Source organism: Pan paniscus, chromosome 4 (assembly GCF_029289425.2).
Source record: "Pan paniscus chromosome 4, NHGRI_mPanPan1-v2.0_pri, whole genome shotgun sequence".
NCBI classification, from domain to species: Eukaryota; Metazoa; Chordata; class Mammalia; order Primates; family Hominidae; genus Pan; species Pan paniscus.
In genome coordinates this window covers 108,025,686-108,038,396 of record NC_073253.2, presented here as the reverse complement: position 1 = coordinate 108,038,396, position 12,711 = coordinate 108,025,686, and the positions used below count along the sequence as shown (strand labels likewise).

The window sequence follows — 12,711 nt, the reverse complement described above, 5'->3', positions numbered from 1 at the left end:
TACTTTCCTACTCTAATATCAGAAACATACTTATGTATATTTTCTACTGAAAGGTTTAAAGTTTTACTTTTGACATTTAAGTCATGAATCTTTCTGACTGGGATAGGGGCAAGAGGGAAGGTAAGAAAAAATGATATATTACATACACGTATTATAACTAACATGTACACATACATGCACATGCACACAAACACTAGTTAAGCCCCCAACCTCATTATGACCTTAACCTTCATTATGAAACTAACATGTATGGACTATGAAATGTAGTATGGTACTGGTGTTTTAGTAGCACCTTAGCCTACCACCATACTCCAAAACAGATAGAATATACATTATGTTTAGGCTGGGTGATATGGTTTGGCTGTGTCCCCACCCAAATCTCATCTTGCAGCTCCCATGTGTTGTGGGAGGGACCCAGTGGGAGATAATTAAATTATGGGGGTGGGTCTTTCCTGTGCTGTTCTTGTGATAGTAAATAATTCTCACGAGATCTGATGGTTTTAAAAATGGGAGTTTCCCTGTCAGTCTCTCTCTCTTTGCCTGCTGCCACCCATGTAAGACATGACTTGTTCCTCCTTGCCTTCCACCATGATTGTGAGGATTCCCCAGCCACGTGGAACTGTTAAGTCCCTTAAACCTCTTTCTTTTGTAAACTGCCCAGTCTCGGGTATGTATTTATCAGAAGCCTGAACACAAACTAATACACTGGGCATGATGACTCTAAATCCTAGCACTTTGGGAGGCTGAGGCAGGTGGATCACTTGAGGTCAGCAGTTCAAGACCAGCCTGGCAAACATGGCGAAACCCCATCTCTACTAAAAATACAAAAATTAGCTGGGCATGGTGGCGCACGCCTGTAATCCCAGCTACTCAGGTGGCTGAGGCAGGAGGATTGCTTGAGCCCAGGAGGCGGAAGTTGCAGGTGAGATCATGCCATTGCACTTCAGCCTAGACAACAGGGTGAGACTCAAGAAAAAAAAAAAAAAAATCATTATGTTTAGGAAGTGTCACAAAAAAAATAAAGACTATACTTCAAGGAATGTAAAATATCCTACAGTAGCCATTTTAAAACTATTTAATATGTTTTATAGAATACAAAATGTATGTGTATCACTACCATGTAAATGTGTTGGTCTCTGCTTTTATTTGCTATATTTACTTAAAGAAAATCTTTAAATGTTTTCCTCCCAATTTGTCCCAAAAGTTAAAAAAGAAAACAACAACCCACGCTAGTTTTGAAACAGTAGGCAATTGGCAAGGCCTCTTCAGGGCTTTAAAACATTAGTCAGTCATAAACTTGTTTGAATATAAAAAGGCTATATTCAATAATATATAAAAATACTTAATAGCAAAGCTAGCTAATACTCTTTCTTGACATTGAAGGTAGAAATATGGGAATGTTCTCCATACAACTTACTTCATCTCTCCTAAAATTCTCTTTGTTTCCTTCCTATTATCCTTGAATGAGGGTTAAGTGCACAATTTGAAGAGCAGTGACATGTTCTGAATGCCTTTATACAGTCTAAGATTACAAGAAGTAAAAATTTCAAAGGAGAACTGAAGCTAGTTATTAGCTACCAGAAGACCACCATTTAACTCTCTCTCCCTTATAATTCCAAGGCAGAACAGAACAGTAACAGGGGAAATGAATATGGTAAAGACACAACTATGTGAATATTGATTATGTTGCTCAGCAGCCATGATAAATCTTATTTTGAAATAGAGCCAAAATAAACACAGCCTTATAAATGTCTTTAATAAAATTTAATCAATATTAACAGAGCTGTAATTCATTTTATTCCTAATAGCTCTTTGCTGTTTTATCACTTAGAAACAAGTAACTTACCTGTGCTCGTTTTTCCATATCCTGGCAGGTACCTAGTTGTTCTTCCATCGCAACTCTGATTTGCCTTGCTTCATATTCCAATTGCCTTCTGGTCATATCTGTTTGTAAGGAAAACTAAAACCACAAAAAATAAAAAAGTATCAATATCTTGTATTTATGTTAATCAGTAAAAGCAAAAAAGCACATAAGTACCAATAAAGAAAATGAATAAGCAAATACGTCAGTCATGGTGCATGAGAAAATTATTTTTTACTCCAAGGAGTGTTTAAATTTGATTATAGGTGTCAGACTCAATCTGGATCCCTGATGTGACGTGGAATTCAAACACTTATTTGCCAAAGTCACAAGTGGCTTTAATTAGATTGGCCTATTTCACTTAAAATATATAATTGGTCCAGTTAGAGTGAGGCTAAATTCAGTTGCCTTATGACTCTTCTCTACTGAAGAGGCACTACTTTTAATTATTAAATACTAGCATATTAATGTGGACAACATAGAAATATCAAGAAACAAGTCCATCATTCTTAAGCTTATACTTCAACTTAAGGTAAGGATTACCATATACATACAGATTAAATTGAGAGAACTTTTCCATTAATCAAATGAGGAATATGGGATAAGAAAAAGCCTACATGTAAGAAAGATAATCATAGAGTGGATAAAGTCAACACAGACTTTGGTAAAAATTCAAAAGTAAAGCAAAGTTGAAACAAAAAGAGGTACTTCTTCAGAATGGGTAATAACTCATTCAAAAATTTATTAGCCCTTTAATTAAAATTCCAAGGACTGTGATAACTGCCAAGCATGCAACAGGATTTTAAAAGGACAAGGTAATGAAACATATAAACCCATGCCCAAAAGGTAATAAAAACTGATTAAATAAAATGATAGGTAACAGACTTATAATGGGCCATGAAGGGAATCAGGAAATGTTATAGATTTTCTGTGTGCCCTTAGAAAACTGTATATGACATATATCTGACTCAGAATAGCATTCTGGTCCAAGAACTCCAAATTGTGTTGTCAGTTGTAGTTAGATTAGTTCTCACCCTTTTCCCTTTGCAACATACAGATGACATTCATATGCAGAATGCATTCCCTTAGGCATACCCAAATTATGGGTTGCAATAGAGATGAAATAGTCTGCATGTTATTTCTTATTCCTACTGAGCCAGTTGTAACTCCACTTATTAGTCCTCCACTTCCCAAACCCTCTCTGCAAAAAAAAAAAATTGAACATGACACAGTATGTTGCAATAATGTGGTTTAGATCTGATGTTTTCAGTAATGTTTTGATAAGTAGGTATTTCCACATAAAGTGTTCATTAGCTTGGCTTCCCAACATAAATGCAAAATTTGTGAAATTAAAAAATACTTATAAAATACAAGCAGAGTTTAAATTTGCTGATGTTGCCAATGGTGCCTGATAATGTCTTATATATCATATTAAATAAATGTGATCTACTTAATAAATTAGTAGAGAATAATTAACTTGACAACTGATCTTTGTTTCAGATAGTAACCAAATACTCTTGAGTTGTCATGTACATTTAAGCTCTTTCCTGAACCTGACTTCATGTAGACAGTGGGATTCTGGATTTTTGTATATTCTCTAATGACCAAAATTAACGGTAAGCAAAACTACACTTTGGTATTTTTCTTCATAAGTTATAGTCCCAACAAATCCCCGAAAATTCCTCATCCTCACAGGCTAACAATAACTGTTCTCTCATTATCTGTGCTCCTTAATTCCCAGGAGCACTGTTAAGTGTTAACATGTTAAGGGCCCTCTCAGAAAAAGGGATCCTTTCTCTCTCAAAACCCTGAATGATTATTCTAGGAGAATGAGCACTTAAGCTTCCAGTTCCACCTCCTGTCAGCCAATGTCCACTCAGGAAACCTGGCTAGCTACATGTTTTCAAAACGGTTTTCTCTCTTTCAGTTTTTACCTTTTTGTCTATTTTGGTCTCTCAAAGTAGTACTAGAAAATGAAAAATCTAAGCTAAGAGAGTACGTTATATTTTAATTAGTCTATTTTCTTTTAAAAAATTACATGTGGCCGGGCGCAGTGGCTCACACCTGTAATCCCAACACTTTGGGAGACCAAGGTGGGTGGATCACGAGGTCAGGATATCAAGAACATCCTGGCTAACACATCAAAACCTTGTCTCTACTAAAAGTACAAAAAATTAGCTGGACATGGTGGCATGCGCCTGTAGTCCCAGCTACTTGGGAGGCTGAGGCAGGAGAATCGCTTGAACCTGGGAGTCAGAGGTTGCAGTGAGCTGAGATTGCGCCACTGCATTCCAGCCTGGGTGATGGAGGGAGACTCCATCTCAAAAAAAAAAAAAAAAAATAAGTTACGTGAAATATTTATGGATAATAGCTAAAATATGTAGTCTTGTTTGAGATTATATATATATGTTTTCTTTATTTTTTTTTAAATATAGAATACTTCATGAATTTCCATGTCATCCTTGAGCAAGGGCCATGCTAATCTCCTCTGCCTCATTCCAGTTCTAGGATATGTGCTGCTGACACAGCCACTATAAATGTATTTGAGAAATATTCTTATATGTGCCATCCCATGAATAAAATCATTGACATGGAGAGGGAGAGGCTGACAGGATTAGAATTTTTTTTTTAACAGAACACTGCAGACCTATAACCCAGAGCAGCTTGGAGGTGGTGAATATCAGCTCCTCAAGTCTGCAATAAAAAATGGCCTCCAATAAAACTACATTGCAAAAAATAGGAAACAAACAGAATGGAAAGAGTAAAAAAGATGAAGAGGCAGAGCCGGAAGAATCTGTGGTGGAAAATGTACTAGACTGACGTGTAGTGAATGGGAAAGTGGAATATTTCCTTAAGTGGAAGGGATTTACAGATGTTGATAACACTTGGGAACCTAAAGAAAATTTAGATTGTTCAGGGTTAATTGAAGCATTTCTTAATTCTCAAAAAACTAGTCAAGAAAAAGATGGCACAAACAGAAAATCTTTATCTGACAGTGAATCTGATGACAGTAAATCAAAGAAGAGAAGGGATGCTGCTGACAAACTAAAAGGCTTTGCCAGATGTCTTGATCCTGAAGGAGTAATTGGTGCCACAGACAGCAGTGGAGAACTGCTGTTTCTCATGAAATGGAAGGATTCAGATTAGGCAGAGTTGCTGCTGGCAAAAGAGGCAAATATGAAGGGTCCTCAAAATGTAATTGCTTATAAAAGAGAAACTAACTTGGCATTCTTGTCCAGAAGATGAAGCACAGTAATTGTTCGCCCTGTTTTTTATGGGTCTTGGTTTTTGATTTACTAGTGTGAAGAAATAACTACATTTTAATGAAAATCAAGTTTGGTATGTTTGTTTTGAAAGTAGTATTGGGAGAGTTGCTGTGGATTTTCTTTTGCATTAATAGCACTGGTCACTTTGAACAAATAAATAAAAGCTTTCTGTAGTTGCTTCCTTCATCAGAAAGAAAAATTAGATACCATGGTATATTATATCCACTGCATGAGAGAACAGCTTTTCTAAACATATTAGGGGAAATTTCCATAGCCATTACTCAATCAGAACTTCTGTTCTCATATGCCTAAGGACCATTCTGGGTTTCTTACTTGTTTTTTTTTCATGTGTGTGTGTGTATAAAGAAAATGCACACGTAAATGTTTTCCTTTTTTATTGTTTTTAAACATTTACCAAAACAAAAATCACAGGTAATCCAATGTTTCTGAAATGCCATCATTCTGAACAATCTAAGAAAAATAAATCACTTCAAGTAAAATTGAAAAATTTCCTTAAGTCATACATTTCAAGTTAAATGAATGATTTTAATTGGACAATTTAAATTGGATAATTTTAAAGCAGCCATATCAGAATTCATATCTATAAATGCAATGGTTTGCAAAATTTCTAAAATGAAAAATTTTACCATTGCTAGCAACATCCAGATGAGGAAACCAGACAAATCCTAGTGTATTTTAATTAGCTAAACCAGACAGTTAAATGGACACTTAAAGATTCCTCTAGTGAGTCATTTCTTTTTTTTTTATTTTTTCTTTTTGTTTTGAGATGGAGTCTTGCTCTGTCGCCCAGGCTGGATGGAGTGCAGTGGCATGAACTTGGATCACTGCAACCTCTGCCTCCCAGGTTCAAGTGCTTTTCCTGCCTCAGCCTCCCAAGTAGCTGAGATTACAGGCATGCACCACCATGTCTGGCTAATTTTTGTATTTACTTTAGTAGAGACAGAGTTTCACCATGTTGAAGAGGCTGGTCTCGAACTCCTGGCCTTAAGTGATCCACCTTTCTCAGCCTCCCAAAGTGCTGGGGTTACAGGCGTAAGCCTCCGCCATGTCGAGTCATTTCTTAACAAAAAGTTGAAATCCCTGTGTTACACTGACTAAAAGGTTATGATTCATGGAATATCTAAGACTTGGCTCATGGAAACCTAATCAGATGGTTAGAGATGTTGGCAGTTTAGGATCTGCTGTCATAAATCGGTGAACAAACTTCTGTAATCTAAACTATTGACTTGCATGTTTTTTCTTTACTCCAACACATTCATTATATGTAGGTTCGATCTTTTCAGTATATGTTTTACTGGTTCAGCACAGGCCAAGAAAAATAACCCTTTGTAGTAAATCAGAATGTTATTCAACTGCATACTGTTAATTTATTGTGAATACTGGTGGACAAAAGAAACCAGCTTTAGTGCTTGCAAAAATGCTAATATCCGTGCTATAGCTATTGGCATTTATATCTAGAATATTTTCAGAGATATTTTTATTGCAAAAACTATTTGGCATGATTCCTGCAACACAGTACAAAAAATAGGCAGATGGTGATAAATATTTCTATAGAGTATGTTTGGCAATTCAATACACGGAGTTAAAAAACTAGTTGCCTAGTTGAACCCTGAGGTCCTCTAGAATTCAAACTTTATAGAGTTTCTAAATAAGAGCTTTAAATAAAACATTTGAGCACAATAAAGTTTTATCATCTTTACAAACAAAAATTCATTAACTATTATATATTCAGGCCTAAAGTTGGGTAAAACATATTGCAATTTACAAATAACTATAAATTCAGTTATCCTGAATTTTAATGGATTACCTAGGTACTTTAAAATATCAAGTTATTAAAGTTTCAAATAAGTTGTACTGCCAAGTTACTTACATTTTCAGTTAAAGGAAGACTATCTATTCTTTTAGTGAGATTCTGAAGTTGAGCGTAATACCAGTCTTTTTCCTTTTCTTCTTTGTCAAGATCAGCAAGAAGCAATGACCTATTTTTTTTTTTTAAAAAAAGGTACGTTTAAACAATGCTAATAAAGACTGCAGAAAAGCAATACTTACATCAGTTGTTATTGCAAACTTCTCTACCTAAAGTGCTAATAATGAATTACTCAAAAAATTTACATTGATTTCAATTTTTAAAGGTAGGACTTAGAATATTACAGTCATTAAAATTAGAGTATTAAAAAGAACTTTTTTTCTAAATAAACTGGTAATCATCCTTAAAAGAATACTTACACTTCACTAAAGGCTTTCTTCATATTTATAGTCTAAGAATATAATGATAGGTAAAAGATACACATATAACAAAACTCAAAATTAGTATAAGAATAAAAAGTATAGTAAAGGAAATAAGAAAAGCAGCAATGATGCCCAGAAAACAAAACCAGAATATAAGAAGCTATTACTTTGGACACTGATGTGGCTTTCAGCTTCACAGCAGCCAAAATAATAAGAAATATACTGTCATTTTGAAATAAGAGGAAGTTATGATGGAGAAAAACTTCTTAGTTTGGAATCTGAACACCAAATGATGGTGTTCTCCATAGCAATCTGTACTAAGAAACTGTATACCTGAGCATTATAAACATAAATGCACAGTAAGAGTGTTACAGGGATAAAACTCAAGAGGTACAAAAAGTATATAATCTATCTCTTTTCACGTGGCTCTTTGCCAGAGCTACCACTGTTATAATTTTCTTATGTATATTTCTAGAGCTATTCTATAAAAATACAAGGACATATGTGCATACTTATATGTACATTTTAAATATAAATTGTAGCATATTATTATAGTGTATGTTGTCCTGCAACTTTTTTTCACTTAAAAATTGATCCTGGGGGCCAGGTGTGGTGGCACATGCCTGTAATGCCAATACTTAGGGAAGCCGAGGCAGGTGGATCACTTGAGCTCAGGAGTTCAATACCAGCCTGGGCAACATGATGAAAACCCAAACCCCAAAATCCCATCTCTACAAAAAAATACAAAAACTAGCCAGGTGTGGTGGTGCATACCTGTAGTCCCAGCTACTTGGGAGGCTGAGCTGGGACAATCACTTGAGCCCAGGAGGCCAAGGCTGCAGTGAGCTGAGATCATACCACTGCATTCCAGCCTGGGCAACGGACTCCTTTCCAAAAAAAAAAAAAAATCGATCTTGCAGAACACAAATAGGCACAGGTTGAGTATCCCTTATTCAAAATGATTGTGACTAGAAGTGTTTTTGGATTTTGGAATATTTCTATTATACTTACCAGTTGGGCATCTCAAATCCAAAAATGCTCTAATTAGCATTTCCTTTGAGCATCATGTTACTCAAAAACTTTAGGATTTTGGAGAATTTTCTATTTCCAGATTTGGGATGCTCAATCTATACTAGGTATTTTTTTGGTTAGCTACATAATATTCCAAGAATTCCCTAGTATTCATAAATCTATGTAAGGATACACTACAACCAACTTTTAGTTGGTGGGTACTTAAGGCCTTTCTAATCTTTTGTTATTATAAACAATGCTGCATTGAATAGCCTTATAGCTATACCTCATTTAATACATATACACTCATTTATATAAAAGAAATTCCTAGAATATATAAAATTTTAACTTACTGCCCTTGTGAGATGTTATACCAATGTATGCTACCATCACCACCAATTTAAGTGTTTAATTCAACTTTTTGCTTTCTCATGTCTAGTTTTTTTAAATGGTGTATCACTGGTTTTAATTTGATTTCTCTTACTATGAGTGAGATTAAACATTTTGTTCAAGTTTATAAACCATTTGTATTTCCTTTTCTGTGATTTTTCTTATTTGTAGGACCTTTTCAATATTAAAAATGATAGTGCTTTGTCAGTTGTTGGGCTGCATATAATTTTCTGAACTTGACACTTGTCTTTTTCACATTTTTTACTCAGTTGACCCTTGAATATGGGTGTGAACTGCATGGGTCCACTTATACAAGAATTCCCTTCCACTTCATTATGATTTTCTTAATAACATGTTTTCTCTAACATAGTATATAATACATATAACATACAAAATATTTGTTACTTGACTGTTTATGTTATCAGTAAGGCTTCAGGTCAATAGACAGGCAATCAGTAAAGTTTTCGGGGAGTCAAAAGTTATATATATATTTTTGACTGCACGTAGTGGGTGGGTACGCCAATCCCTGAATTGTTCAAGGGTCAACTGTAACGTTTTGCCATGTAGAAAATTTTGATTTCCATGCAGTCCGATTTGTAGATATTTTCTATTACAGATTCTGGAGTTTGGTCATACAGAGAGACGTTCCCCACTCTGATACTATTACTTTAAAAGTTCTGCTTGATTATTGTTTCTTAGGAAATATGGGAATGAATCTTAGTAGTGAGTATGTGGAAGGTTCTGTTCTTGCTAAAATGTATTTTCCTTTACTGAGAAGCAACTTAAAAAATAAGAAATAAGCTTTTGTTCTTATGTGGCAATCTTAATAGTGACGGACTGATTGGGAAGAAAGGAAGCCCCTGCTTATGATGTAGCATCCCTCAGAAAAGGCACACTAAAGACAAGCTGCTCTCTCCCTCCGATTTCTGACAATAGGAACAGGAGAAAGCACTGCAGAAAGCCTGAACTCCATTCACAGCTGGGTACCACAACTCCCATAAAGATGAGATTTAATTCTATTTTTCAGTTTTCCCTAGTGAGGACCTGCAGGACCTACCAGGTCCAAGGTGGGAAAAAGAATAAAATAGATAGTGATGCTACTATTTCCTCCATTACTTCCTAATAAATGAACTTATGAAATAAGAGTTGGGGCCAGGCACGGCGGGTCACGCCTGTAATCCCAGTACTTTGGGAGGCTGAGGCAGGTGGATCACTTGAAGTCAGGAGTTCGAGACCAGCCTGGCCAACATGGTGAAACCCCGTCTCTACTAAAAATACAGAAATTAGCTGGGCGTTGTGGCAGATACTCATAGTCCTAGCTGCTTGGGAGGCTGAGGCATGAGAATCTCTTGAATCAGGGAGGTGGAGGTTGCAGTGAGCCAAGATCGTGCCATTGCACTCCAGCCTAGGTGACAGAGTGAGATTTCGTCTTAAAAAAAAAAAAAAAAGAGCTGGGCATTAAAAGTGCTTAAATTGACAGGCCAATGTCAGTGGCAGTGTTGAAGTAAGGGGGAGGTTAGGGACACTAGGGACAATTTGCTACTATCAAGTTTAAGATTAACCTGCAGTAAAATACTCTGGGGAAGCCAAGGTTATAGTGTCTTCAGCTAAAATGATAGCAAGTGATTAAATTATGGTAGTTGACCTTGTGACTCACACAACAGCAGTTCATAAGGCTCAGAACTGAAACTAAGGCTAGACTCAGAACAGGTAGAGTCATTAGGGTTTAGTGTACTAAAGGCCTATTTTGTGATTGCCAATGGTCTTCTTTAAAAATGCTTTTTCACATAAATCTCATGTCTTCTTAGTCCTCTACCTTACTGGGGGTCACCTAGAAGAGCATGGCACATTTGTATTAGCATTCAATAAATATTTGTTAAATAAATTAATAGTGAACATGACAGCAACAATTCCTAACATTATTGAATGCTGTATGTACTGGGCATAGTGCTAAGACTTTTAAAAAATCTAATTTAATCCTCATGATATCCTTTGAGGTCGTTATTCTCATGATCACTTTACTAACTAGAAAACTGAGGTTCAAAACCCAGCTTATAAAGCTACAAGCTGGGTTTAAGTCCTGGCTTAACCAACTTCTAGCATTTATCTTGAGGAGTACAGATAAAGGAAAAAGATATAAACTATGACTTTAGGAAGGTCTAGAAAGAAAGAACAGAAAAAACGAAAGGGGAAAATCATCAAAGAAGTAATATAACAGAAAAAAGCTGAATAAATAAATTTCCAGATCAAAAGGGTAGAGTAAATATTCAGCATGATGAATGAGGAAAATATGCATACCAAAACATTCAAAAGCTTCCAAAGAGGAAAAATGGCCATCTACAAAGGAATAAGATTCAGACTGGTATCAAATTTCTCATTGGTACCTTGATAATGAAGAAAAATGAGTTTGAACCTAAACCTACCTGAACTATCAATCAAGTGTGACAGCAAAATAAGTATACTATCACACAAGCAAGAAATCAATTTATCTCTCTCCAACACAGCAAGTCAAGAACACCCAAACATATTAGACCTAAATGGGAAGCATAATGACAACAGTGGTATGACAGTCTTGTAGCAGGCTCAGGAAGCAAATGGTACAAATTAGATCAGAAAAATTCATTGGCTCCAATAAAAATTTATTTATGAATAAAATGAAACTAGATCCTCATATTATCATAAAGGCACAAGTTTCTGCTCCCGAAAACATAAAAGAAAGGCAATTAGAAACTTGAGACAAAAACAAAGAGCTATATAAGAAAGACACAGTCCAAATAGCATCATCTTCCTTTAAACAGCACAAAGAGTATGATACTCTATCAATAGGGAGCAAAAATTAATTCTGGCATACTACTGACTCAGTGTCCAACGACTACAGAGTCCTAAAAAAACCCACTTATTTCACATCAACATTATGCTTAATTTACAGAATAAAAAAACATGAAGACTTAAATATATATAGTATGATGTAACTGTTAACAGTCTTAACAAAATAAAGGTAAACACACAGTTGCCAAATCTTATACAGCGGGGCTTCAATAGACACAGTCACTCACAGGAAAGAACAAGAAATAGAACTTATATATATGTATGTGTATTTGCTTATGTGTATATGTATACAAATTCGACCAAAGAATTGGTACAGAATTAAAAACTGGATGGATAATTGAGTGAATTTAACAAATCTTCATCTTTCAGAGTGGTGAGTCAGTAAGTCATGTCCAATACTAGCAATATAAACATATTATTTAGAGTTATAGAAGTAACTATCTCATGGGAAATGAGACTGAACATAGCAAAGGAATACTGATACTTTTCATTTATGATGCTTTATAAAGCTAAACTAGTGATACTAATGATCAGTGAGAGTTGAGAACCTTCTAACAACACCATGTTGATACCTCTTTCTCTCCAGATAAAGCGACTTTTTATAGAGTGTAATAAAGCCTGAATTAGAAGTTGGGCCATATTTTGGGAGAAAAACGAAAACAAAAACAAGACGTCTTTTCTACAGTAACAACAGAAAAGGCTAAAGCACCTTGAAATATTTTTAAAAAGAAATGTATTTTCCACTTGAAGTTAAAAGTCAGAATACTAGCTTAAAGTTACTTACAGTGGTATTATATAATAAATAAAACATGGAGATCATTGCATTTAAGTCTTTGAACAGAGAAATAAGCTTTTCCTAGATTTAGATGCAAAGAACTCTGGAAGACTAGCAAGAAATAATGTCAAGACAGAAGCTAAGAACATTTTTATTACAAGTATTCCTTACCACTTACAGCTGTATTTGTTAGGTTTACTAGTATTTGCAGTAAAACTTATTTCAAAAATTAATATTTTTCTCTGAAATTCCCTCTCTCTGCTAATAAAATCAGGACTTTGCCTACATAAAGCAAAGTAAGGAAAAGAAAGCAAGTAAGGAAAGGTTAG

At 35.1% G+C, this 12,711-nt stretch overlaps 1 protein-coding gene, 1 non-coding gene and 1 pseudogene across 15 annotated transcripts in view; 1 reads left to right on the top strand and 2 right to left on the bottom strand.

Moving 5' to 3' along the window:
• The window catches only part of APC (APC regulator of WNT signaling pathway), a 137,615-nt gene that overhangs the window by 65,937 nt on the left and 58,967 nt on the right, over window positions 1-12,711 (bottom strand). For all 14 annotated transcript variants that reach the window (XM_008952081.4, XM_008952092.4, XM_024928916.4 and 11 more), the window contains 2 exons: window positions 7,019-7,127; window positions 1,847-1,960 (listed from right to left, as the gene is read on the bottom strand). In XM_008952081.4, coding sequence (XP_008950329.3) covers window positions 1,847-1,960; window positions 7,019-7,127 — 223 coding nt within the window. The remainder of the gene's footprint in view (window positions 1-1,846; window positions 1,961-7,018; window positions 7,128-12,711) is intronic.
• Window positions 1,954-6,948, top strand: LOC117980347 (chromobox protein homolog 3-like; annotated as a pseudogene).
• On the bottom strand, window positions 4,287-4,393 carry LOC112439916 (U6 spliceosomal RNA). The gene has a single exon (XR_003028140.2). It is a non-coding gene; the product is annotated as a U6 spliceosomal RNA (small nuclear RNA).